Source organism: Cricetulus griseus (genome assembly GCF_003668045.3).
Source record: "Cricetulus griseus strain 17A/GY chromosome 1 unlocalized genomic scaffold, alternate assembly CriGri-PICRH-1.0 chr1_0, whole genome shotgun sequence".
NCBI lineage: Eukaryota > Metazoa > Chordata > Mammalia > Rodentia > Cricetidae > Cricetulus > Cricetulus griseus.
The window spans coordinates 129,528,922-129,556,534 of record NW_023276806.1 but is presented as its reverse complement, the minus strand read 5'-3'; the positions used below and the strand labels follow the sequence as shown (position 1 = coordinate 129,556,534).

The 27,613-nt window shown below is 45.1% G+C and overlaps 1 protein-coding gene across 1 annotated transcript; it reads left to right on the top strand.

Annotated features, from left to right (window-relative positions):
* The first annotated feature begins 5,190 nt into the window (after positions 1 to 5,190).
* Cs (citrate synthase) lies at positions 5,191 to 27,489 on the top strand. Its single transcript, XM_027392728.1, has 11 exons — positions 5,191 to 5,398; positions 17,683 to 17,733; positions 18,692 to 18,799; positions 19,636 to 19,701; positions 20,935 to 21,066; positions 21,233 to 21,421; positions 23,295 to 23,494; positions 24,233 to 24,362; positions 24,489 to 24,590; positions 25,001 to 25,210; positions 26,040 to 27,489. Exons 1-11 carry the CDS (start codon positions 5,357 to 5,359, stop codon positions 26,208 to 26,210), a joined length of 1,401 nt encoding a protein of 466 aa, XP_027248529.1. The 5' UTR covers positions 5,191 to 5,356; the 3' UTR covers positions 26,211 to 27,489.
* The last annotated feature ends 124 nt before the right edge of the window (positions 27,490 to 27,613 follow it).

The following is a 27,613-nucleotide window of genomic DNA, read 5'->3' as shown; positions in this document are numbered from 1 at the left end:
CTGTGTTGTCTTTTTATGCCCAAATTTAGCCTTCATTATATTAGGCTTGGAGGTAGGGAATTGCAGACAGAAAGAAATTAGGTAGAAGAAAGGGGGTAGAGTTTGGGGATTGGCATAGTGTAAATTAGGCCCTGACCTGTTAGTTCTCTATCGTCTGGGATCCTGTAAGCAGACACTTACTGTGGTGTGTTGATAGCTATTGGCATTGTGAAGAAAAGGCAAACAGCTGTGTGAGCAGAGGAACATAAGTGACTGCACAAGCCTGCAGGAAATCCTTGTATTTGTACTGAGAAAACAGTAAAAGTGGGAATTGGGAGTTCGTCCAGAAGAAAATAATGGAAATGCATTATTCTTCCCTCGGGCTTTCCAGATGGAGGGACCAGCAAGCTAGAGACAGGAAGGGGAGAGTGGATGTGACTAGCTCAGCTGAAAAGTGAGGGTATTGTCAGATAGGGACACAGGAGGAGGTAAGGAGTGTTGCTTAATGAAAGGCCTTACTTGCTATCCCTAAGTTTTGGTCTTGATGCAAACAGCAACCATTAAAGTGTATCTTTCTTTTGTTTGGGATATAGTTCAGTGGTAAAATATTTGTCTAACATGTAAACATCCCTGGTTTTGATCCACTGTTAAAAAAAGATTTTATCAGCTGGGCATTGGTGGCTCATGCCTGTAATCCCAGCACTCGGGAGGCAGAGGCAGGCGGATCTTTGTGTGTTCGAGGCTAGCCTGGTCTACAGAGTGCCAGGATAAGCTCCAAAGCCACTGAGAAACCCTGTCTCGAAAGACCAAAAAAAAAAAAAAAAGATTTTACGCCAAGTGGAGGAGGTGAACGCCTTTAGTCCCAGCACTTGGGAGGCAGAGGCAGGAGGGTCTCTGTGAGTTCAAGGCCAACCTGGTCTACAAAGCAAGTTCCAGGGCAGGCTCCAAAATTATGGAGAAACACTGTCTCAAAAAAAAAAAAAAAAAAGGTCTTATCCTCAAGTATCACAAACCATTGATAATCTAGTATCTAGTAGACTATTCTGTCCTGGACATAGTATTGGAAATCTAAGATACCTACCTTTTGCAACTTCTTAAACACCCTGCTGTTGAGATGTTTCAGAGTGTAAAAACATTCTTGTCTCAGGAATATGCTTTAGGGCATCTGAATGAATTGTTCAATTTTTTTTTGTTGTTATTGTTTCTCTATGGAGTTGCTGGGTTGGGGGTGGAATCTGGGGTTTTTATATTTATTTATTTTGGTTTCTCTGTGTAAAGCCTCGAACTCAGAGATCCACCTGTCTCAAGTGCTGGGATTAAAGGCGAGTACCACCACTGCCGGGCTGGATTCTTTGTTTTTTGGTTTTTTTTTAATTCTTTTTTTTTTTTTTTTAAAGATTTTATTTATTTATTACGTATACAGTCTGTACAGTCTTCTGCCTGCAGGCCAGTAGAGGGCACCAGATTTCATTCCAGGTGGTTGTGAGCCACCATGTGGTTGCTGGGAATTGAACTCAGGACCTCTGGAAGAACAGTCAGTGTTCTTAACCACTAAGCCATCACTCCAGCCTGGATTCTTTGTTTTTTAATTTTACCTTTATTTTGTTTGTGGACTGCATTTGGAGGTCAGAGAACAACTTTTGGGAGTCAGTTCTCTCCTGGGTAGGTCCAGAGATCAAATCCTGGTCTACACACTTGTGTAGCACCCATCCCTCAGATTAAACAATGACAACTACAACAGCTGAAGCTGGGTATGGTGGCCCACCCTAGGAACCATCATTTGCAGACATGAGGCAGGACTGCCCAGAATTGGAGGACAGCTGGGCTTCATAGACCTGGCCTCAAAAAAAGGGCTGGCAAGATTTGCTGCCAAGCCTGACCTGAGTTCAATCCCAGGATCCCACTTGGTAAGAGAGAACTGACTCTCACAAGTTGACCTCTGACCTCCATGTGTACACAGTGACAAAAGTGAGTGCATGCACGAGCCACAAGATAAATAAGTAGATACGTTTTTAATAATTACACCATTTTACAGCCGGGTGTTGGTGGTGCAAGCTGTTTGGGAGGCTGAGGCAGAAGGATTACTTGAGCCTAGGAATTTGAAGCCAGCCTGGGCAATAGTATAAGACCCTGTTTCTCCACCAAAATGTCTTAGGATTGACATTGTAGTTCACATTAGAACACTTGCCTTGTGTGCATGAACCCTTCTGTTTGGTTCCTACCACTACAAGGGAATGACATCCATCTTGTTCACCTTGGTCATTTTAGCTACTAGGTGGTTCTTTTTTTTTTTTTTTTAATCATGTATGTGTTCTAGGGTGGGTGTCTCCAGTTATGGGTGTGCAAAGGTTTTACAGATGGGTGAGACTGCATACTTGTTATCTTTTAAAGTATCTTTATAGCCAGACATTGTGCTGATGTCTCCAGGACACCATTGACCATGATTCAAAACCCTCTGGGGTCAGGGTGTAGCTCCCTGGTAGAATATTTGCCTAGTATGCAGGATGTCTTGGATTTGATCCCCAGCACCTATGGGGTAAATGGTAAAGCCTGGCATCCAGACACTGGCTCTGGAATGAGATTGACTTGAGTCTGAATTCTATGGAGGCTAATTATGAGCAATGGACTTGGCAAGATATTTTATCTGAGTCTCCTCCTCCTTAAAGGTACTATTACTACATATTTTAGAGTCGTGAGGATTAATTAAGGTGACTCATGTACTATAGTTAGATAGTAACTTGGAGCAGTAAGCACTAAATACATCTTGGCTTTCGTCAGCTGGGCATAGCAGTGCGTGACTGGTTATTCCAAGGGTTGAGACAGGAGGATCAGACGTTCTAGGCCAACCTGGGCAATTTAGTGAGCCTTTGCCTCAGATTAAATTTAATTTTTCTTTTAGACAGGATCTCATATACTCCAGGCTATCCTTGAATTTACTCTGTAACCAAAGATGACCTTGGACTCCAGATCTTCCTGCCTCCACCTCCAAAATGTTGGGATTATATACATGTGCCGCCGACTCATGGCTTAGACCACACACATGTTCTTGTATACACACAGAGAGCAAGCCACTGTCTAAGTAAGGAAGTTCATTTTACCTACAGTAGCCAACGCTAAGAGAGTTCTAGAGTCTGCATGCACTCATTTGCTTTTGACCACCAGGGGGCACCATTGTCCCTGTGCATTTTACATCCTCCCAAGGTCACACTGATGTCAAGCCTGGGCCTTCTCCGTTGTCCATTCCTGTATTCACTCACTTGATCATATTTGGACCTGGGATTTACTTAGCTATTATATTTATGGCAGTCTTAACTTTCCCACCTATGTTCAGAAAGAGATTAGACTGGACTGTGGCTTAGTGTTTGAATATTAGTATAGCACCTTAGATAAACCACTCTGCCCCACCCCCATTCCCCCACAAGACAGGGTTTCTCTGTGTAGCTTTGGTTGTCCTAGAACTCACTCCGTAGACCAGGCTGGCCTAGAATTCAGAGATCCACCTGCCTTTGTCTCCTGAGTGACGGGATTAAAGACGTTCACTACCACCACCCTGCTTAGAAGCTATATTTTTCATTCCCAGCACTCAGAGACAGACTGACACACAGACTCAGCTTTTGGGAGACTGTACTTAGCCTGTTTGAGCTTTCACTTTTATAACAATATCAGGATTAAACAACTTCGAATGTTGAAGTTAAAATCCAGGAGCCAATACCAAGAGAATTAAAACACTACTGTCCGCACATTCTCCCTGCAATTATTAAAATGCTAGTTGTCATTATGGCCACCCAATAATTGCCCCTTTGGTAGCCTCACCTGATGGGACAACTCTTTTTTCTTAGAGCACTGGAGTTCAGCCCTCCTATCTGCTAGCTAGTCTCTGTGGATAATTAACTAGGGGAAATGGGCCAGGTCAGACTATTCTGGGGTTATGAGGAAACCTTATGTGAGATGCTAAATTGGGAGCCAATATTGATCAGTGAATCTTTGAAGTTCCTAGGGAGATAGCTGGGGTCATTACTTCTCCAAGGATGTGGTTTCTCTAGATAAGATTTTCTCCGAAGAACTACCTGATTCCTGGGCCAGAACACTGCTGGGCAGATATGAACCGCTTTTGAGAGAACTTGGGGGGAGTGAGGGTTTTCTTTCTCTTTTTCCAAGTCTAAGCCACAAACTATATCCTCTACAAAAAAGGACTATTAGCTTACATGGATACTGAGACCTCTGCACTTTGTTACTGCCGCGTGGGAAGATTGATAAGGTGGCCTGATCCTTGGGTCATTTTCTCTCCACCCTTACGCCAATTGCAATGATAGGCTTAGGTGCTCTACGCAGTGATGTGTAAGATCATCTTAAATTCTTGTGTCATTTAGCGCCATGGTTTCTGGTGGAGCAGAGGATGAGAGAGATAGCCAAGTAGGAGAAGTGTCCTGGAGTCCTTTGGAAATACTGTGAACGACGTCACAAAAACCAGGGAGTGTCTAATGCCTGGAGGGTATATCTGCACCCTCTTGCTAAATGTGAGGTGGGCTGGCTCTATGGGGTTATATCAAGAATGACAGTGTATGCCCAGGACCCAAAGACTGAGAGATTCAGGGGCCTTCACGTTAAGAGGGCCTTTGTAAGACTTAACATTCCCTACAGTTTACAGACAGCACTAGATACTCAGGCGCCTGTTTTGGCTCTTCTCCACATAGTGGGGTCAGTATCTATACTAGCAGGGTTTCTGATGATCTTCGTCAAACAGCCAACTTTGGCATCATATGCTGCTTTCCACATGATGTCAACTGCACGGCAGTGAAGTCATTAACCAAAGACATCCTTTAAGGAAGCACGCCAAGCCGGTTGCGGGGGGTGGGGGTGGGGGGGGCTCCACGATCAGTGGTGCTGAGGTACTGTGACCTTCAAGAGTCGCGTGCTGGAACTGTATCTTTCCTGCTCTCCGGAGAAGCAGAAAGCGTTAAGGGCAAAGGCAAGAGCCAAAGAAGGAAGTTAACTGAGTTCTCAGGCACATCCTAAGGCACCTACGGTCCCCTCTCCGCCCACTTCAAATTAGCCTAATCCGCAGGGTCCAATCCTCCCCCGCCCTAACATCTGTCAAGGGCACAAGTCCCGCCCCTCTTCAGCCCTGGGCCAATGGCCGCGCCCGAGGCTTGTCCCAGGAGAGGGGCGGGCTCGGGTTTCGGCCAGGGGGCGGGGCCTCGCTGAGGACCCTGGGCTGGGCGCCTCTGCCGGTTTGTCTCCCCTCCCTCCTCCGCCTCCTTTCAACCTTGTCCGCCGGTTGGCGCGGTCTCCGTTACAGCGGCGGCCGCTGCGGTTCCAGCTGTAGGTTCTCGCTCCCCGCGCTCCCTTCCCGCCAGGTTCCGGAGTTGGTCCCGCCATGGCTCTTCTCACTGCTGCAGCCCGGCTCTTGGGAGCCAAGGTGAGCGACCAAAGCAGGGGAGCGGCGTCGTCGCGGGGTGGGGCCGAGGCGACCGCAGGCCCTCCGGCACCGAGCCGCCCGCCCGCCCGCCCCGACGCGCAGCCCTCCGCGCCTTAAAGGGGCCCGGCGCCTGGCCGGCCGCCAGCCAGCCCTTCCTGCATCTCCTAGGCCATGTGCCGCGCTGCCCTTCCTTCCGGCGCTAAGGTGAACGCTGCCGGCGCCGGCCGGCCAGCCTGCGTGCGGTCCTTGGCGGCCCGGGGCCCCCGGAGCTCCGGCCTGACTGTCACAGCATCTTTCCGTGGTGCAAGTGAGGGAGGGATGCATGGCCCGGGCAGAAGGGCCGGAGGAGAGGAGAGGTGTGGCGTGCCGTGTCGCCGTAGTTAGGGGAAGAATTGTTTGCAGGGGCACCGGGGGCGGTGAGCAGATGTGCTGCTCACTTTGTCACTGGGCCAGAGCTGGAGCCCGGGCTGGTTTGGGCTCTGCATTGTAGGGTGAGTCCTGTCAGGACCTGTTTCTCGTAATTGTAGCCTCTTGAGTGACCCGGCCGGGTCAGTTTGGGGAGAGGAGTAGACCCCCCCTCACCCCCCAGCTCCTCTTTGTCCTTGGGACGCTTTCACTTAACTGTATATAGGAGGAGCTTGGATAGGGTGGGGCATTTCTGTTAAACCTGCTGATAGAATATCGCCTATGACTCCAGCGAGAACCAGAAAGGTTGTTCCACCAAGCTGCAGGCCAATAAATGAAGACAGGCAAGAGGAGTAACACCATCCGGGGTCACATGACTGAATCTACTAAACTTATGCGGGTTTTAGCTGTTTTCTTAAGTCTCCTCTAAGAGGAGTACTTCCTCTTATTCCCTAAGGCCCTTTAACTTGGATTATTATTATTATTATTATTATTATTATTATTATTATTATTATTATTATTATTTTTGCCTTTCTCACTACTTTGGGTTCTGCATAGCTCGGCCCTTTAAACAGGGATCCAGTTGTGCTGAGGGAATCTCAGCCTTCTAATCCAAGTGGGGACAATGCCACATACGACCTTGGCTGCTGTAAAAAACTGAGGATTTTTTTTTCTTCAGCAGATAGCTGGTCATGCTTGGAGGGAGGAAAAGACTGAGAATGGTTTTGACTGGCTGTATGTGATGCATAGTTGTCAGACTTACCACAAAACCCATAGGGTTTATCTTGGGGTTCGTTTGAGCACCCAGAAACAAGGTAGATATTGCTTATTTGGTAGACACTTGTCTGTCTTGGCTGTTGCTGCTCCTGCTGCCAGGGAACTGGGTAAGGACTCCTCTTGGGAAATGAAGCAAGTTCCAAACAGTGTATTGGCAGAATAGTGAACCTATAATTAGAACATTTCGGAGCTGCTAACCCAGACCAGATAGTCTAACACAACTGAACTTGAAAGGCCTTTGGATTTACCTTTTGAGTTTGTCTTGCCTGTGAAAGCCCTAGGAAATCTCTAGAGTGTTTTGGGGAATGACTGGGCTGCCATTCTGGAAACCTTAGAAGTCTCTTGGACTCAATTGGTCAAGTACTTGCTTGGCATGCCTGGATCTCTGTTTGCCTCTCATTGAGTGTGATGGTAACATACCTGCCACCCCAGCACTTGGAGACAGTAGCTGTATAGTGAGTTTGAGACCATCCTAAGCTACGTGATACCCTGTCTCCAAGAAAAGGGGTAAGGTTTACTCTTTTTGGTTTTTCGAGACAGGGGTTTCTCTGTGTAGCTTTGGAGGCTGTCCTGGCACTCGCACTGGAGACCAGGCCTTGAACTCACAGAGGTCTGCCTGCCTCTGCCTCCCAAGTGCTGGGATTAAAGGCATGCACCACCAATGCCCGGCTAAGGTTTACTCTTAATATTATCAAGGCCCTGAAGCAGAGCATGGTGGCTCTCTACTGTAAACAAACACAGGAGGATCATTAAGAATTCAAGGTCATCCTGGGCTGCATAGAGAGTGAGTTCCATTAAGCTTGAACTCCAAGGTTAAGTGCTTGCTGTGCAAGCCTAAGGACCTGAGTTCAAACTTTTCTTTGGGGCTGCCAACTCACCAAAAAAGAAAGAAAGAAAGAAAGAAAGAAAGAAAGAAAGAAAGAAAGAAAGAAAGAAAGAAAGAAAGAAAGCTGACACGAAGGCTTATTATTAATTATAAAAGCTCGGCCTATAGTTTAGGCTTGTCCCACTAGCTCTTATAACTTCACCCATATCTTTTAATCTGCATTCTTTGTGTGGCTCAGTTACCTTTACTCTGTATTGCCCATCTTGCTAACTCTCCATTTCGATGGCAACACCTCCTTCTTCCCAGAGCGCTCTCTGTCCAAAAGTCCCTGCTATATCTAGCTACTGGGCCGTTTAGCTTTTTATTAAATAAATCACAGTGACACCTTCACACAGTGTAAAAGAACATTCCACGACATAATCTCCACCCAAAAGCCATGTTCCATTACATGTGTCTATAACCCTCATAGGGCTGGTTTGTGGGGAAGAGTGGAGACAGAAGGGAACTAGGGGTCTAGGTTGCCAGTCAATCTAGCAGAAATGGATTTGAATGAGAGACTATTAAAAATATTAATAAGGTGAAGGCCAGTAGAGGAAGACACAAAGTTACTCTTTGACACACAACATGTATGTGTATACACAGACACACACACAGAGAGAAAACAGTAATGCATAAAGCTGTCAAAGCCTTAACAAAATTAAGGAGTAGAATTTCTAGAGAGTCTGCAGTGTACCTGGGATTCTGAGGAGCCTATCAGCATATCAGCATCATTCTTGTCTGCCTACACTTTCTAAATTAGCCCCCAGTTTGATTAGTCATTGGTAATAAATCTTTATTTTGTTTGTTTGTTTGTTTGTTTTTCCGAGACAGGGTTTCTCTGTATTGCTTTGGAGCTTGTCCTGGAACTCACTCTGTAGACCAGGCTGAACTCCCAAAGATCCGTCTGCCTCTGCCTCCCAAGTGCTGGGATTGAGTGTTTGACTTCAGTGTGTAAGACCCAAGGTTTATAAAACTCCAGAGAGAGAGAGAGAGAGAGAGGGAGAGGAATGTGAGTGTGTTCTAGAATCACTTCACTAAGGCATGGCTGTAATTTCAGGGCTGAAGAAGCTGAGGTAGGAAGATCTCATGTTCCAGGAGTTTTAGGACAGCTGGGGGCTACATAATGAAACCTGTTAAGGGGGGGGGAGACAATTAGAAAGAAAAAAATTGTTTTTTTGTTTTGTTTTGTTTTTAAACCCCTCATATTTGAGCTTGGTTTTCACAGGTGATCTGGGTTTGTAGTTAGGTCAGGAATTGGAATAGGACCATTGGGTCACCTTTAGGCTTTTGAAGTCAATATGCTTAATCAGACAGAATCTCATCATGTAGCCCAATCTGGCCAAAAATTCTCTCATTTTATTTTTTGAGACAGGGTTTCTCTGTAACAGCTCTGGCTGTTCTGGAACTTTCTTTGTAGACCAGACTGGCGTTGAATTCACAGAGATCCACCTGCTTCTGCTTACTTAGTGCTGGGATTAAAGGCGTGCTCCACCACCACCCTGCATGACCTCTTTCTTAAGTCTATCCCAGGTGCTGGAGTTATGGCTTGCACCATCATACTCATCCATCTTAAAGGTAATTTTGTGTCATTGAGAATTACTTCTAGATTAGGATATTTGGAACTTTGAAAAGATTAGTGCAGTTTTATATTAACAGTGACTTAAAGCATGCCTACACCACTACCCATTTTCTATAAGACCTAGTCTGAAATTAATTTCAACAAAGCAATTATTTTTCTCCCATGAAACAGGCTTAACACTCAGAACTTTTGAAGGCAAGGCTCTAATCTCTATCTACTTTCATTGACCAAGTGGCGCTTAACCTTGTGTTAATTGGTTAATTGTGGGATAAGTCTATTTGTTCCTACTGGCCTTTAAGTGGGGAGCAGGTGAATCTGAAGACGTTGGCATATCCAGGCAGCAAGGATAGATGAGTGCTCAGTGAACTTGAGGAGGGATCTGTGGCATTCCTGGCCCTTAGAATCTGAGCATCTATGTACAGGAAACCAGACTCAGATCTTAACTAAAGCCACACAGTAATTTCTTGTGCCTTGTGTCAGTGCTTTTGGGGAAAATGGTAGGGTGTGAAATCTGGAGCAGTGAGGCAACTTTACAGTATCTTCTCAGCAGCTGCCCGCTCTTCTCAGCTGCCCAGACTTTCTTGTTACCTGGGTGCTTGATCAGATGGTAATTCTGAAGAAGTGTCATGGAATCTGACAGTTTTTACTTTTTGGTCTGATGATGTGTGATGCTGGGATTGTAGGCTTGACCCACCACACCCAGCTTAATTTTTTCACCTGATTTAGCAAAGGATTCATGTAAAACCCAGCACTCGGGAGGCAGAGGCAGATGGATCTCTGGGAGTTCAGCCTGGTCTACAGAGTGACAGTGTTAGGAGCTAAAGCTTGTTAAAAAGAAAAAAATGTAGCAGAAACGAGGAAATCATTTATTATTTCCAAGAAATGTTGAGGTAACAATCATTACTTTTAGTGTATATGTAACTATTTGTGCCTGGGTGAATGTCCACAGCACTCTTGGGTGTCAGGACCATTGGTGTGAGTTATTTTTTTTCTCTGTCCACAAACTCATATCATCAGGTTTGGCAGCAAGTTCTTTTACTTGCCGGACCTTCTTAGCAGCCCAGGCATAAATTTCTAATTAAAAGTAATAAAAGTTAATACATCAAAAAAAAAAAATACGTGAGTTCAAGACCAGCTTGGTCTACAATTGCTAGTGCCAGGACAGTCTCCAAAGCCACAGAGAAACCCTGTCTTGAAAAACCAAGAAAAATAATAAATAAAAAATAAAAAACATTAAGTTGAATCTGGAGAGATGATAAATTGGTTACGAGCATGAACTACTCTTGTAGAAGACCTGTGGCTTTACCTCAAGGTCCAGGGGATCTTCCACCCTCTTCTGGCCTTCTTGGGTACCTGCACACAAGTGGCATACTCAGACACATAAGTTAAAAGGAACCTTTAAAAATAAATTTTATAAGCTAATCGTGTTGGTGCTTACCTTAATCCCATCATTTTAAAGCAGAGGCTGATAGATCTCTGGTTTGAAGTCAGCAAAGGCTATGTAATGAGATCCTGTCTCACACACACAATTCTAAAAATACTTAATAAAATAAGCAAACTCATAAAGAACACTGTGGGTTTCTGATGAAACTAAAAGTTAAGATTCTATTCTTTGTCTTCTATTTTGGCAACTCAGTCCTTTTCTGAGGTTTATGGTCTTTCTGTCTGAATAAATTAGTGAACCTGTAGGCAAGTAGAACCTCTGGTGACCACACCAGTCCCACATATTTGAAAGATAGGACCAATTCTGTAATTTGTTCTCTGACCTCTACAGCAAAGCCATGGGATGGGTGGTTGGGGTTAGGCGTGTGGGTGTCTGTCTGTGTGACTCAAGCACTTAAATAATACTGTAATAGAATTTTTAAAGAAAAATGACAGAATTATCAAGAGGATTCCTGTTAGTATTAAGGGGGTCAGAGATCTGGACTACTCTGCTGGGGCCTGACCAAACATTGCAGGCTAACTTCTAGCATGGCCATTGTGAAACACAGGCTTTAAAGGGCTTTAGTTCTCTGACCTGGTTCTGGAAAGAGAGGATTCTTTGTCCTACACCAGTTTTTTTGTTGTTGTTTGTTTTGAGTTTTATTTCCTTTTGAGTTTCTCTCAGACAGGGTCCAATGTAACTGAGACAGGCTTTAAACTCCCAAGAGTGTGTACCGCCATGACAGGCCTTCATGTCTTAACTTATTTTTGTGATTGATATGCTAAAGAGACTGGTGGGTTTTGTTTTTTTTTTCCGAGACAGGGTTTCTCTGTGTAGCTTTGGAGCCTATCCTGGCACTCAATCTGGAGACCAGGCTGGCCTCGAACTCACAGAGATCCACCTGCTTCTGCCTCCCGAGTGCTGAGATTAAAGGCGTGCGTCACAAACGCCCGGCTAGACTGGTGTTTTTATTTTTGAAACAGAGTCTCACAATGTAGGTCTAGCTGTTCTAGAACTTGATGTGTGAACCAAGCTCTCAAACTCACAGAGATCCACTTGCCTCTGTGTAGAATTAAAGCTGAGCAGGACTGTACACTGCCTGACTTGTTTCACTTTGCGCATGCTTGAGTATTTTCCCTGAGTGTGGTGGCTTCAGATCCCTCACAGCTATTGTTGAAGGGTATGTGAGCTATCCAGTACTGTGCTAGAAACTGAACTCTGCTGCATAATTTTATTTTTTTTTAGGCAGGGTCTTAGTATATATTCCTGGTGATCTGGAACTCACTATATAGATCAAGCTTGCCTTGAACTCTCAGATCTGCCTGCTTCTCCAGAATGTTGGGATTCTATACTGCCCCTGGCATTATTTATTTTTTTTAAGATTTTATTTATTTATTATGTATACAACATTCTGCTTCTGTGTATATCTGCACACCAGAAGAGGGCACCAGATCTCATAATGGATGATTGTGAGCTACCATGTGGTTGCTGGGAATTGAACTCAGGACCCTTGGAAGAGCAGTCGATGCTCTTAACCTCTGAGCCATCTCTCCTGCCCACCCCTGGCATTATTTATTTGGTTGGTTGGTTGGCTTGTTTTTCAGGACAGGGTTTCTCTCTGTAGCCTTAACTATCCTGGAACTCACAGAGATTCGCCTGCCCCTGCCTCCCGAGTGCTGGAATTAAGGGTGTGTGCTACCACCACTTGGCTTCTTTCTTTTTTCCTTATACAAGCAGTACTTTCTGCATTAGAAGCCTCTGTAGCTCAGGGTTTTTCCTACTGGTGATGGCAAATTCTGCTGATATTTTTGCTTCTATTTTGTTTTGTCATCTATTGATGACAGTATCTTGTTAAAATCAGGGTGATTTCTCTCAAGGCTTTTTTTTGTTTTGTTTTATATTTATAGATGTTTTGTCTAAATGTTTGTCTATGCACTGTGTAAATGCCTGCTGCCTTAAGAGGCCAAAAGATGCAAGTGGAAGCCCTGGAGCTGGAGTTACTGACAGTTTTGAGCCATTCTGTGGGTGCTGGGAATTGAACCCAGGCCCTTTTAACCACTGAGCCATCTTTCCACCACCACCAACTTAGCTGCTGCTGCTGCTGCTTTTTTTTTTTTTTTTTTTTTAATTTTAAGACAGGGTCTGTGTATCCCTGGTTTTCTTGGAGCTCTGTATAGTCCAGGGCTGGTCAAACTCACACAGAGATGCTTGCCTCTCCCAAGTGCTGGGGTTAAAGGCTTTTGGCATTATGTCTGTCCTAGCTCAAGTTTTTAATGTTGGAGTTCCTGGGAATGTAGGAAGATGTGCCTAGGATGGAGAGCAAGGAACAATTGTCCCGCCCCCCCCCTCGTTAAAGAGAGAGAACCCTTCTTAGTAATTAGTAATAAGATGAGAGAATTAAGATAACTACTGTATTCAGTGGTTATCCAAATAAGATTCCAGAATGTGGAGTTCACTGATATTTGGCAATTTACCCACTGTCCTATTTTAGTGGGAATATTCTTAAGTAGTGTATAGAAGTTTTTCGATGCATTACCTGAATATAGCTTCATTAGTCTTTTCCCCTTTTAGCCCTGTAAGATAGAGGCAATTTTATATATATAATTTTTATTTACTTTTCTTGGTGTCAGCACATTTGAGAACCGTAATCTACTTCCATCAGTAATAGTAAACTCACTGAATCATACCTTGTGCCTACAGTTCAGCTCTCATGAGGTCAAAACAGGTGGGTCCAGGCCAGCCTGGGCTATGTCGTGGGACTTTGTCTCAGAAATGAAGCAAGCCAGAAGATGTGCTCGTTCAGGTGTAAAACAAGCACACCTGTAATCCCAGTACTCAGGAGTTCACAAGAGGAGCATTGATTCAAAGCCAGCTTGTGCTACATGAGATCCTGTCTATCTCAATAAATAAAATTCGGATCTCTCTGAGTTTGAGAGATCTGGTCTACAAAGTGAGTTTCAGGACAGGCAGAGCTGTTACACAGAGAAAACCTGTCTTAAAAAACCTGAATGAATAAATAAGATGAGCAAACTCAACGAAACAGCATGTGAGGTTTGGAGAGGCCTCTTATTGAGCTGGGTGCTTCCACTTCCCCGCTGTAGGGAATCCTGGCTGTCAGCCAGTGTTCACCAAGCTTGAGCAGCTCTTTCTGGCTCTTGCCATGAAGGAACTGACCTATTGAGTGAAGTACTGCCTGACTCACCTGATAGTGAGGTGACTACTTCTGGCAAGCAACCAGAAGCCAAAATCCTTGCTGTCACAGCTCTGGGGTAGGGGAGGAGTTGGGAGTTGGACATTCAAAAGTGATCTGTCTGCCACATCAGTGAGTATGACCTGAGTGTACTGTGCAAGGCCATTCTGCAGCTCTCTATGAGAACCACTGAGAAGCTGAGTGGAGGCATATGTGGCTTGGATGCGGCCTTTCTCCAGAACCTCCTATCTAGAGCTGCTAGTGCCGCCAGTGGAGATCATAGGGGTCCAGGTCATCATGATTATTATATAGAGTTCCAGAATACACTTAGTTGTAGAGTAATAACCCTAGTCTCAAAACAAAAACAAAACAAAACCAAACAAACCAACAAACCTGTGATCCCATCATTTTGGTAGAAAGCAGAAGGAACAGGAGTTTGAGGCTAGCCTTGGCTACATAGTGAGTTCAGGAACAACCTGTACCATGGGTGATCCTGTCTCAAAAACACTAAAAATGACACCCCTCCGAAGAAAATAGGGAGTTGAGGATTACTTCCTGTTTTATTGTTTGTTAAAGGAGATTCTCCATTCACCATTCCCTAGGATTTGACTGATCTTATTGTGGTGTATTCTGGCTGGGCATGTATGACTACTCTATCTGCATGCATACCTGCATGCTAGAAGAGGGCACCAGATCTCATTACAGATGGTTGTGAGTCACCATGTGGTTGCTGGGAATTGAACTAAGGACTTCTGGAAGAGCAGCCAGTGCTCTTAACTCCTGAGCCATCTCTCCAGCCCCCTGGGAGTTTTGACACTTGATGGTATATTATAGCCAATACAGTTCTGTTTGTTTGTTTTTTGTTTTCCTTCTTTTGGGATAGGGTCTCACGTAGCTCATGCAGCCTCAGACTGGATATGGTATGTAGCAGAGACTGGTGTTGAATTTTTGATTCCTCCTTCTACACACCTTCCAAATGGTTGTATTATCATAGGCCTGTGGCCATGACTCCTGGCTTTTTACTTTTTTCAAGTACATGATTTCACTCTGTAGCCCAGGCTAGCCTGGAACTTGAATCCTCCTGCTTCGGCCATTGTATTGCTGGGATTATAAGCATGTCACTACCATGCCATACAAGACCAGTTCACCACCACCAACAACAACAACCCCCCCAACCCCACCCCCACACACGGGGTTTCTGTGTGTAACAGTCCTGGCTGTCCTAGAACTCACTTGTAGACCAGGTTGGCCTCAAACACACTGAGATCCACCTGCCTCTGCCTCCCAAGTGCTGGGTTTAAAAGGTGTGCACCACCACCACCCTGCCTGAGACTGGTGCATTTTTAAGAAACAAGTATTGAAATTATTACCTATGTACAAATCAGTGTCCTACACGCTTTAGAAATTTTCTTTTAGATTTTTTGGGGGGCAGGGTTTTGAGACAGGGTTTCTCTGTGTCTTTGGAGGCTGTCCTAGAACAAGCTCTTGTAGACTAGGCTGGTCTCTTAACTCACAGAGATCGGCCTGCCTCTGCCTCCTGAATACTGGGATAAAGGTGTGCGCATGTGCGCGCACACGTGCATCTGTCTTCACGCCACCTGGTTCCCATGGCGATTAGGAGAGGGGATCCAGATCCTCTGGGACTGGAGGTTTGGATGGTTGTGATCCACCATGTGCTGGGTCCAAACTGCTGAGCAACCTCTCCAGCCCCTCCACATGCTTTCCTGTAGTTTATTCAACTGTTCTGAAATTGGCTTCCTGTGTGTGGGACATGTACATATGGAGGCCAGGGACAAGTTTGGGTGTCTTCTGTAATTGTCTGCTCTCATGCCTAGGGACAGGAAGCTCGCCCTTTTTTGGTTAGGTTGACTGGTAGGATTCTGAGTTCTAGGTACAAGCTGCTGTGTTGTTTTGTTGTTTTTCTTTTCTTTTTTAATTACTGCCTATATTTTTACAGGGTACTAGTTATGGACTTGAAATGCATTTAAAATAAATATGTTAAAACTGAAAAGAACTTACAGTTTACATTTATTTGATAACAAAATGCCTAGTAATTTAACAGAGTACAATTTAGTATTGATGTCTGGCTTTTATGAGGGTGCTAGAGATTTGGGCTTGGTCTTTATACTTGCAGAGTAAACTTGCCCACTGAGTCATCTGCCACACCCCTAAAATTGGCTTTTTATAACCACTGTAGAGATTTAAAAAGTGACACTATGTTAGGTCTCGTAGCCAAAGTAACGGAATAAAAAATGGCAGACCTGTATTTAGGACTTGCTGTGTTTTTCCATGTAAACTATAGGTTGAAATTAGGTCTGAGTTCCAAGTCTGAATTTCCATTAATTTGTTTATTTGTTTATTTTTGGGACATGGTCTCTTTTGTTTAAGGCTGGGCACAGAACTCTTGTGGCTGAGGGTGATCTTCTGATTTTCATGCCTCGGCCTCCTGGTTCTGGGATTGTTAGTTTATTTTTTGTGTATGGGTGTTTTGCCTGTATGTATGACTGTGTACCATCTGTGCCTGGTGCCTGTGGAAGCCAGAAGAGGGCATTAGATTTCCTAGAACTAGAGTTATGGATGGTTGTAAGCAGCTGTGGGGCTCCTGGTAACTCCTGCTTGCTGAGCCATCTCTCAGACATGTCTCATTCCGTAGATTGAAGTTGGCATAGAAGTTGTGATCCTACTGCCTCTGAGTCTCAAGTCACCTCAAGTGCTGGGTTTACAGGTGTGAACCACCCATGCTTAGCTTTCCTTTCCAAATCTTTTAATTAAAGTTGTTCTAACTTGAATTTTTCCTTTATCATTTGGAATAGTTTGTGGTTAAGGTTTTAGAGAGTAAGATTGTGTGTGTGTGTGTGTGTGTGTGTGTGTGTGTGTGTGTGTGTGTGTGTGTGTGCAGTATAAGTATACATAGATAATGTATAAGAATGCCAGGAGTGGTGACACAGGCCTTTTAGCCCAGAACTTGGGAGGCAGAGACAAGCTGATCTCAGAGTTCAAAGCCAGCCAGAGCCCTATGAAAATACCTTGTCAAAAAAGGTATTTTTAATCTCTCAAATTGACACCTAAAAACAGAAGTCACATACAGCTCGAAGGGTGACTTACCTACCTTTAAAATTCCTCTAATTCCTTAACTTTTCTTTTTCTTGTAATAATTAATTTTATGTGTATGAGGCTGAGCGTTGGTGGTGCACGCCTTTAATCTCAGCACTTGGGAGGCAGAGGCAGGTGGATCTCTGTGAGTTGGAGGCCAGCCAGAGCGAGTGCCAGGATACACAGAGCTACACAGAAACCCTGTCTCGAAAAACAAACAAACAAAAAATGCTATTGTGCCTGTAGGCTGTCGTAGATTGGACAGGTTAGGTGATGCTAAAAGACTAAGTAATGAAGTTTGTTTGTTTTGGGAGAGGTTGAGGGTTTCTCTGTAACAGTCCTGGCTGTCCTGGAACTCAAGCTGTAGACCAAGCTGGCCTTGAACTCACAGAGATCCACCTGCCTTTGCCTCCCAAGTGCTGGAACTACAGGCATGCACCACCATGGCCCAGCTGTGATGGAGATTTCTTAGCAGTAATAAGCCAGTTTTCTTGGGGGCCACTCACAAATATTGACAATTAGCTTTACATGGACTAGATGCTCTGTATAACAACTGTGATGTCCAGGAGCCCTGGTGTGAGAGAGAGAAACTTTTTTTTTTTTTTTTGGTTTTTCGAGACAGGGTTTCTCTGTGTAGCTTTGGAGCCTATCCTGGCACTCGCTTTGGAGACCAGGCTGGCCTCGAACTCACAGAGATCTGCCTGCCTCTTCCTTCCGAGGGCTGGGATTAAAGGCATGCGCCACCAACCCCCGGCAAGAGAGAAACTTTTAAAGGAACACTAATGATGGATGCTGTGGGTATAAGAAGCAGGCTTCTGCCAGGCTGTTTATGGCCTGATAAAACTATGCAAACTGTCTTAAAAGGTGAAAATGGAGAGACCAAGTCTCTGCAACTCCTTGATGCAAAGGAGGGAAGGGTGCTAATAAGTGTTTTGTCTTGATCTCTTTGCAGAATTCATCCTGCCTTGTTCTTGCTGTCCGGCATGCCAGTGCTTCTTCCACGGTAAGATCTGGCTAAGGAGTGCAGAATCCTTGCAGCAATCTAACCTCAGGATAGAGAGTTTGGCAGTTATTTGCCTTATTATCTTATATCTATTGGAATTGCCAATAATTATTATTGCTATGATTTTTTGTTTGTTTGTTTTTCGACACAGGGTTTCTCTGCAGGTTTGGAGACTGTCCTGGAACTTTCTTTGAAGACCAGGCTGGCCTTGAACTCACAGAGATCCTCCTGCCTCTGCCTCCCAAGTGCTGGGATTAAAGGTGTGCGCCACCACCACGGGCGTTGAGAAATATTTTTAAAAATTTATGTGCATTGGTGTTTTGCCTGCATGTATGTCTGTGTAAAGGTGGTGGATCCCCTGGAACTGGAATTACAGACAATTGTTAGCTGCTGTGTGGGTGCTGGGAATTGAACCTGGGTCCTCTGGGAGAGCAGAGTGCTAACTGCTGAGCCATCTCTCCAGCCCCTTAAGAAATATACAGTGGAGTAGTGCTGTGGAAATAGCAAATGCCCCCCCTCCCTTTTTAATGCTGTACATTAAACCCAGGGCTTCACGTGTGCTAGGCAAGGACTTTACCAGTAAACCATACTCATGACCCCTAAATGAAATAAAATTTACTTTTAACTTTTTTTTTTTTTTAAATTCCTAATACAAGGTCTTATTATATAGCCCTTTTATTAAGTTCCTGAGATAGGGTGGCCTCATTCATCTGTCTGCCTCTGGAGGGCTAGGATTTTAGATATGCACCCACCATTCCTGACTTTTTAATCATTAATTAAATGGACACCACTGTCCATATCCAGGACAGTTTCATCTCTGCAAAATGAAGCTCTTTATTCCCTCCTCCTCGGGCCTGGCAGGTAGAGAAATGTTGACAAGCAGTCTTCACATACCTTCTTTACCGTAGGAAGCCCTATACAGTTTCCTGTCACTTAATCCTTCTATTTCCATTTCTAGAATCTAAAAGATGTACTGAGCAATCTGATACCCAAGGAGCAGGCCAGAATTAAAGCCTTCAGACAGCAGCATGGGAAGACGGTGGTGGGCCAGATCACCGTGGACATGGTAAGGGCCGAGGTAGCATCTTAGCTGTGATGGGTACCACAGGGAACCATTTTCTTCACTGGTATTCAGAAATGTTCTTTCTGTTCTGTACAGAAGTGTTGAGAGTGTTTACCTATGACAAGGGTGAATGTGGCTTCTAGTCCTGTTCCCAGCTCTTTAGCTAGGGCTGGGACTGTCTTTTGATTGATGTTGTGACAGCCATCCAGTTAAACTGTAGCCCCAATAAAAATCCTCTGGTACAGCCTTAGGATATCTTCCTCAGCCATTAGAGTTTGAGCAACTCTGCTAACAATTTTTAGTCATTGCCTCCTTCCCTTTGCCCATAGTAGATCTAATTCTATAATAGACCTAATGTCATAATAGATTTAATGTGGAGGGGGTTAAGAATCGTCAGGAAAAAAAAAAAATACAGTTAAGAAAAGGAAGCAGGGGCTGGAGAGATGGCTCAGAGGTTAAGAGCACTGGCTGCTCTTCTAGAGGTCCTGAGTTTAATTCCCAGCACCATGGTGGCTCACAACCATCCATAATGAGATCTGGCGTCCTCTTCTGGCCTGCAGAGATATATGCAGGAGGAATAATGTATACATAATAAATAAAAATAAATGTCTTTAAAAGAAAGAAAGAAGGAAGGAAAGAAAGGAAGAAAAGGAAGCAAAGGTGTGTATATTAAAGAAACAGTAGTGACTCGGTGTAAGTGTCCAGAAATTCAACCCCCAGAAATGGCCTCCTAAGTGTAGTCTTGCAGTAAGAGAGTAAACGTCTTCAGAGTTCCATGAAGCTCTGACCACCATTCTGGTCCCAGCCAGTCTGACAATTGGCACAACTTCTTTCCTTAGATGTATGGTGGCATGAGAGGCATGAAAGGACTTGTGTATGAAACATCTGTTCTTGATCCTGATGAGGTAAGACACCATCCATAATAGTGGGTCTGATCATACAAACCCATGTGAAAACTGAACAGTGCAGAATACGTCTGAACAGGACAAGAAAGAGCACTTTCTCTTTAGTGTATCAGGGCACAGGATAAGGGAACAAAGGCAAAAGTCAATATGTAAACAATTAATATTGGAAAGTACTGGGGTTTGGTTTTGGTTTTGGTTCTTGTTTTTTTTTTTGAAATAGGTCTCACTGTGTAGCCTTGGCTGGCTTGGTCTTGAATTCATGACCAGTGCGGCCCTCCCCCCCTTTGCATTTTAATTGGAACAAACAAACAAAACACATGGGGCTAGAGAGGTGGTTTAGCAGTTAAGAAGACATACTATACCCACACACAGACTCACATTCAGGTGCACAATTAAAAATAATAAAAATAGCTGGGCATTTGTGGCGCACGCCTTTAATCCCAGTACTTGGGAGGCAGAGTCAGGTGGATCTCTGTGAGTTCGAGGCCAGCCTGGTCTACAAGAGCTAGTTCCAGGACAGCCTCCAAAACCACAAAGAAACCCTGTCTCGAAAAACCAATTAATAAATGAATAAATAATAAAAATAGCTAACTATGGTGGTGCACATCTTTAATTCCAGCACTCAGGAGGCAGAGGCTGTTGGATCTCTGAGTTCAAGGCCACCCTGTCTTCATAATGAGTGAGTGCCAGAACTACATAGACATACTCTGATACCAAAATAATTTTGTTGTTGTTGTTTTGGTTTTTGGGTTTGGTTTGGTTTGGTTTTTTTCGAGGCAGGTTTTCTCTGTGGATCTTTGTTTTGAGGCAGGGTTTCTCTGTGTAGTCTTGGCTGTCTCACTCTGTAGTTCAGGCTGGCCTAGAACTCTGCCTGCCTCTGCCTCCCATCTGCCGGAATTAAAGGTGTGCACCATCATGCCTGGGTTTTTGTTTTTGTTTTTTTTTTTTTTTAACATATTTGTAGCATTTTTTTAAAGTTAAAACTTGTACTTTGTGTGTGCATGTTCATGTATGTGCCCAGGTACAAGTACCACATTATAAATGTGGAGGTCAGACGACAACTTGTGGGAGTCAGTTCTCTTGCATCACTGTGAGTCCCAGGGATCAAACTAAGGCCATCAGGCTAGTGTCACGTGTGTTTACCCACCTGAATGTCTGTTATGACTAGGACCAGTCAGCTGTATGACTGATAGATAATACATTTGGTTGTAATTATCACTCTTCTCTCTCAAGGGCATCCGTTTTCGAGGCCACAGTATCCCTGAATGCCAAAAACTGCTGCCTAAGGCTAAGGGTGGGGAAGAACCCCTACCTGAGGGCTTATTTTGGCTGCTGGTAACTGGACAGATGCCTACAGAGGAACAGGTATGGTCAGCATTGGCTGTCCCGTTCCCCTGCCCTGGTTTTCTCTGCAGAGCACTTTGAGAAGAACTGGATCTGGCAGTCGAAGTGGGTTGTACTGAGCCCTGTGATTATCTTTACTTGGGTCTTAATTACTGTTCTGTGTTTGAGCAGTTCTCCTTTTTCACAGGTGTCTTGGCTCTCACAAGAATGGGCCAGAAGGGCAGCTCTGCCTTCTCATGTGGTCACCATGCTGGACAACTTTCCTACTAATCTGCACCCCATGTCTCAACTCAGCGCGGCCATCACAGCCCTTAACAGTGAAAGTAATTTTGCCCGGGCGTACTCGGAGGGCATCAACAGAACCAAGTACTGGGAGGTAGGAACCCTGAGTGGGGGACTGTAATGAGGTTCTCCAGGAATCCACTCACAGACCACTAGAAGCTGGGATCACCGAGCATACACCATGAGTGAGGCCCTGAGTTGGTCCCCAACACTAAAACAGAAATTCACTGTAGGCCAGTAGGTGCCTTCTGTTAATTATAAAGAAGATGGAGCACTGTTTATTTGCGTTGCTTGTGCGCTCATACAGCATGTGGAGGTCAGAGTACAAATGACAGGAATCTGTTTGCTCCTCGTACAATGTCGGTACCAGTGATCAAACTCTGTCAGGTTCGCCCACTGAACCATCTCACCAGCCCCAAATAAGGGGAACTTTCATTATGCCTCAGAGTTTGGGTGAACGATAGCGAATCACACTGTAGTCTATGCGGACTAATGCCTGTCACATTCTGAGTTAGATCATATATACTGTCGGGAGAGAAGAGATCCCAAAACAAACTTTATTTTCTGAAAAATGAAAAGTGACCTCACTAGTTTGAATCCCGCTGTTGGTGTTTGGAAAGGCCACGGTATTGTCCCCGTGCATTGCACAGCACACGCTACTACCATCCTTTTCCAATTCCACACATACCACCAAGTATGACGAGGACATCCCATGTGTGTGTTCCTAAACAGGTGAATATAACCTGCTCAGTCCGTATAATGTTACTTGTGTATATGTTTGGGTTTTGTTGTTGTTTTCCTTTGAGGTGGGGTTTCTCAATGTAACAGCCTCCTGGAACTCACTCTGTAGACCATTCTGGCCATTCACAGAGATCGCCTGTCTCTGCCTGCCAGGTGCTGGGATTACAGGCGTGCCCACTACTGCCTGGTGTGTATATGTTTTCAGTAGCCAGTTTGTGTGCTCTTTCTTCTTGGGGTATATTTTTCAAGGTTTTTGTTTGTTTGTTTTTTGTTTTTTTTACATGTGTGGGTGTTTTGTCTGCAAGTATGTCTGTGCACCACATGTGTGCAGTGTATGTGGAGGTCAGAGAGGGCATCTGACCCTCTGAAACTGGAGTTAGATCGTCATTAGCTACCATGTTGAGTGCTGGGAATTGAACCTGGGCCGTCTCCAAGAACAAGTGCTCTTAACTACAGACCATCTCTCCAGCCCCATGTTTTAGGTGAATTTTTAGGCAATTGCCAGATATCAAACCTAGGCCCCCCTACATGCTGGGCAAGTTTTCTATTAAAGTATATGGTATCGAAACCTTATGATATATATAGCATAATATGTATCTAAAACCTTGAAGCTTTTGCTATTCAATAATTGGTCAGCACTATTTGATTCTTAACATATGTAATAAATTTTCACTGGAACTAAAATGCAGAATTAAATTAAACATTAGAATAAAGAAATAAAGAATTAATTTAGAAATGGGCCAGTGAGATGGCTCAGCAGGTAAAGCTGAGCAATCCTAGAATTCTGACCTCAGTCCCCAGAGCCCACATAAAGGTGGCAGGAAGAAGGGACTTCACAGAGTCACCCTCTGATCTCACTGTGTGCTGTGGCCTGTGTAGCCCCTGCTCCCTTACACACACAGTAGTAATAATAGTGATATCACATCTGTTTAGTGTCCTGAGAACGTCACAAAGCAGCAGATCAGGGTTCAGATCTCCCTTTAATACTTACCTGAGTCCTCTGTGAGTGGACAAGACAGGTCCAGTAGGGCACACACTGCAGACACTAGAAGCCTCGGCTGCAGTCATTTGCTCAGCATATGGTTATTGTCATTCTATACCTGAAATGCAGAACCGCCCAGCATACTGCTGTCAACCCAGATACTGTTGAAGGACAAACAAAACAGTATTGCAGCCTAATGCTTTGCATGTAATTCCCTTTTTTTCTCCGTCTTTTCTTTCATCAGTTGATTTATGAAGATTGTATGGACCTGATTGCAAAGCTCCCTTGTGTGGCAGCAAAAATCTACCGGAATCTTTACCGGGAAGGCAGCAGCATTGGTGCCATTGACTCTAAGCTGGACTGGTCCCACAATTTTACCAACATGTTAGGCTATACTGAACCACAGTTCACTGAGCTTATGCGTTTGTACCTCACCATCCACAGGTGAGCTACAGTTAGTAATTATATCCCTGCTCAGGTGCCTGGAATGATGAGAAACTCTTTCTTGGTTTGTTTGTGAAACAGGATCTTTCTACATAGCCTTGCCTGTGCTGGCCTCAAACTTGTAAAGATCCTCCTGCCTCTGCCTCCCAAATGCCAGGACTAAAGGTCCCAGCAAATGGGGGGGCGGGATGGATAGGGGTATATTATAAAAGCTCCTTTGCCGGGTGGTGGTGGTTAAAGCATTAGGCTGCAATACCTTAAATCCCAGCACTTGGGAGGCAGAGGCCAGCCTGGTCTACAGAGTGAGTGCCAGGACAAGCTCCTTAGTGTTATTATCTGGGAACAGACGGTCTGTAGCAGAGGGATAGAAGCATCTTGTAACATGAGAAGTAGGCAAGAAATGAGGAAGAAAAGCTGAAAGGCTGAGGCAAATCTCTCCTGATTGGAAAGGGGTAAGCTGCTCACCAGGAAGGTCAGCTTTCCAGGAGCGCCCTCTTGTGGTCATGGTCATTAAAATGGGCTCAGTAGCTGAAAATAGTTTGCCTACTGCGGCTTTGAGCTCTGCATTGAACCTAACAGTGGCAGTGGGGTGAAGAAGACTGGTGGGGGAGAGAGGGAGCAGGGCAGGTCCAACTGACCGCTGTGGGTGTCGGGAGCCCATGGGGCAAAAGGAAAGCCATGTCTGTCACCCATAACCAGCCCTTTTCTTTCCCTTTGGCTCTGCCTTCTGTCCCACAGTGACCACGAGGGTGGTAATGTGAGTGCCCACACCAGCCACTTGGTGGGCAGCGCCCTTTCAGACCCTTACCTGTCCTTTGCAGCAGCCATGAATGGGCTCGCAGGGCCTCTGCACGGGCTGGCAAATCAGGTAAGCCTAGCTTTTGTGGCTTCCTGTTGTGTGTTTTTTACTCACATGCTCTGCCCCTAATCTTGACATTCTTTCCTTGACATGTGTGCTGATGTCCCTCTTCCCCACCCTACATCTACCGTGTAGGAAGTGCTTGTCTGGCTGACACAGCTGCAGAAGGAGGTAGGCAAAGACGTGTCGGATGAGAAGTTGCGAGACTACATCTGGAATACACTCAACTCAGGACGGGTAAGCAACCAGGAGAAAGACTGAGACTCAGACACTGCAGTGTGAAGGAAAATTCCAGGCCGAGACCTTGTCTCAAGTGGGGAGAAAAAAAGAATAAAAACAGCCCCTGCATTAGCCAGAAGAGGCCGCCTTTCCTATTGTTTCCACATCTGTTTACCTGGTGGGTTTAGTTTTCTTTTCTGTGTTGCTCGGGCTTGTCCCCAGCATCTGCTGGCTAGACAGCTGCTCTGCCACTGGTCTATATTCCCAGCCCTTTATTTTGAGACAGGGTTTCACTGAAATGCCCAGGCAGGCTTTGGATTTACCATCCTATTTGAGCCACCAGGACCAAATTACCTTAAAATGAAGGGGGGTGATGTACCTGGATATGCTTCTCTGTAACTTTCCCCACTCCCTCCTGCCCTTTACAGGTTGTCCCAGGATATGGTCATGCAGTACTAAGGAAGACTGACCCACGATATTCCTGTCAGAGGGAGTTTGCTCTGAAGCATCTGCCTAACGACCCCTTGTTTAAGCTGGTTGCTCAACTGTACAAGATTGTGCCCAACATCCTCTTAGAGCAAGGGAAGGCCAAGAATCCTTGGCCCAACGTGGACGCTCACAGTGGTGTGCTGCTCCAGGTGAGCCCTTTCTTTCCTGCTTCCCTCTCACTTGTACCACATCAACTCCTAATCACAATAGGGGCGTGGGTCCCAAAGCCTCTTGTGTGGCCCTTAATTGAAAGGTCTCACTCAGTAAACTTGAGTGGCTTGGAACTCAGAGATCCACTGCTTCTGCCTTCCAAGTACATGCACCACCAGGCCTGACACGGTCTCTAGCTAGTTGGTGGTGAGAGAGTGTGTGTGTGTGTGTGTGTGTGTGTGTGTGTGTGTGTGTGTGTGTGCTGGCACGCGTGTATACATGTAGATGCCAGAGGTGATGTTAAGCGTCTTCCTCTGTTGCTTTTCATCTTTCTTTTGGAGACAGGGTCTCTTAGTGAACCCGGAGGTCATTGATTCCACTCATCAGTGACAAGCTCCAGGGATCTCCCGCTCACAGGATTCAGACACATGCTGCTACACCCTGACTTATGTACATGCTGGGAATCTGAACTCGGGTCCTCGGCCTTTGAGAGGCAAACAGTCTGCCAACCAAGCTGTTTCCTTGGCCCCTGACCTTTTGATCTCCTGCCTTGGCCTCTTACGTGATAGAATTTTAGGTCTACAGCCCCAGGCTCCGCTGGAGCAAGGGCTCCTCTGTCCTCCCTCACAGAGCCCTTTGACACAGTCTCATGGCAGGGCCTGGGGAATTGCAATTGCTTTGCTTTTCCTGATGTCCTTTCTAGTTAAGGCTGAGTGGGCTAAGACTATGGGTGAAAGGGGGGAATGGGTCTCTAAGGTTCTTATTGTCTTGTATGTGCCACCGTCTCTGGCTTTTAATAAAGCCTTTTCTTTTCTTCTACCTTAACAGTACTATGGCATGACGGAGATGAATTACTACACAGTCCTGTTTGGAGTGTCGAGGGCACTGGGTGTGCTGGCACAACTCATCTGGAGCCGAGCCCTAGGTTTCCCACTAGAAAGGCCCAAGTCCATGAGCACGGATGGTCTGATGAAATTTGTGGACTCTAAGTCAGGGTAAAACGGGAGATTGGGGGAAACTGACTATAAGAAAATGAGGAAGCTTAAAAAATAAAGTATAATTTTGTTTTGTTTCAGGGGCCTTTAAGACTTAAGATTAAACTGTATCTGAGGCACTGAAAATACATTTGAAGTTAAAATATAAATTAAAGATGAAAAGTGACCCCTTCTCCCCTCACCAGCTCCCTTCCCTGGTATGAGTTGCCCACCAACTGTAGAGTGACCAGGACTAATTAATGCATGTGGTCAGGTTAGAGCTGGCTGCCCACCATCTCCAGAGTGAGAGTCTGGCTCCTCTTGTTTAGGTCAAAGCAGGTTACAGGAAAGCTGCAGTCACTGAAGCTTCTGCTTCTAATCCACCAGCCTCCACACCATCGAGGCCAGGGCCAGGCCCCCTTTGTTTCCATAGGAATCCTGTTGGGTGTCAGCTGTGTCAAACCCTAGGGCCTTTTCCCATGTACACAAGCACCTCCTAGCAAGATCTGTTGGCTAGCTGGAAACTCCTTGGCAACTTTTTATGCTATCGGTTACCATAAGTGGCATGGTATTTATTGTGACTGGTACCCAGCATATGATTCTATTTCTCTTTTTAAATTATACCATTGAAATGAAGGTCTGGAAGTGTCTACTTCCTTCCAGACTTCCTATACCTGCTGTGCCTCAGCTGAGGATGCCCTGGGTCTCCCTGTCCTAGCCTCTGCTAGGGTCCTTCTACTTAGCAGGTCTGTGACCTGTGGTCTTCCCAGTCATTAGGCTTTATCAGACTTAATGTGAACTAGGCCTTTTACTTCCATGGAACATAAGCCACTCTGACCTTGATTTCTCCTGTTAATATGCTCTGGCACACAGAACAAGGGCTCAGGAATGGCCAGCCTCTTCATGGTCTGGTCCCAGGGGTTCTAGCCTTTCTTTTTGAACAGAAAAATTACTTAGAATTGAATATGTGTTGGACCTAGGGCTGAGGGCATTCTCATCCCTCATGACAAGGATGTGTCCCTTTATTTATCCGTGTCAGAGCTCACAGTGCAGTGTTTGTTTTAGCAGCCCCATTTGCACAGGTTTTCAGTGACTCAGAATGCTCCACTGCCTTTTCTCTGAGAAAGGGTTGAGATACACTCCTGTTGTGCCCCCCTTGCCCCAAAATTCCTGCCTGTGTTTGTGTGGAACCCAAACCTCAGTACCACACTTTTTGAGATGGACACACTGTAAACCCCTGGGTAACTGTTAAGTCAGGTTGTTCTGTATAAAATGAAAAATAATAAATGTTTTTATTAACAATGCTTGAGCTTGCTATTACATGAGGCCTGAAAGAATCATTATGAGGTAAGGGGTCTGGTTAGGAAGGTCTGAACTAGTGGGTGATAAGTGATTCTGTGTATTCCTTTTTCTTCAGGTGAGTTGGAC

What these genes read in the sequence shown, in the direction of transcription:
- Cs (XM_027392728.1), top strand. Translation starts at nt 5,357, where the DNA reads ATGGCTCTTCTCACTGCTGCAGCCCGGCTCTTGGGAGCCAAG. An exon ending in TTGTACCTCACCATCCACAG is followed by an intron (nt 23,495 to 24,232) that starts GTGAGCTACAGT and finishes TCTGTCCCACAG; the next exon opens with TGACCACGAGGGTGGTAATG. An exon ending in ACAGTGGTGTGCTGCTCCAG is followed by an intron (nt 25,211 to 26,039) that starts GTGAGCCCTTTC and finishes CTACCTTAACAG; the next exon opens with TACTATGGCATGACGGAGAT.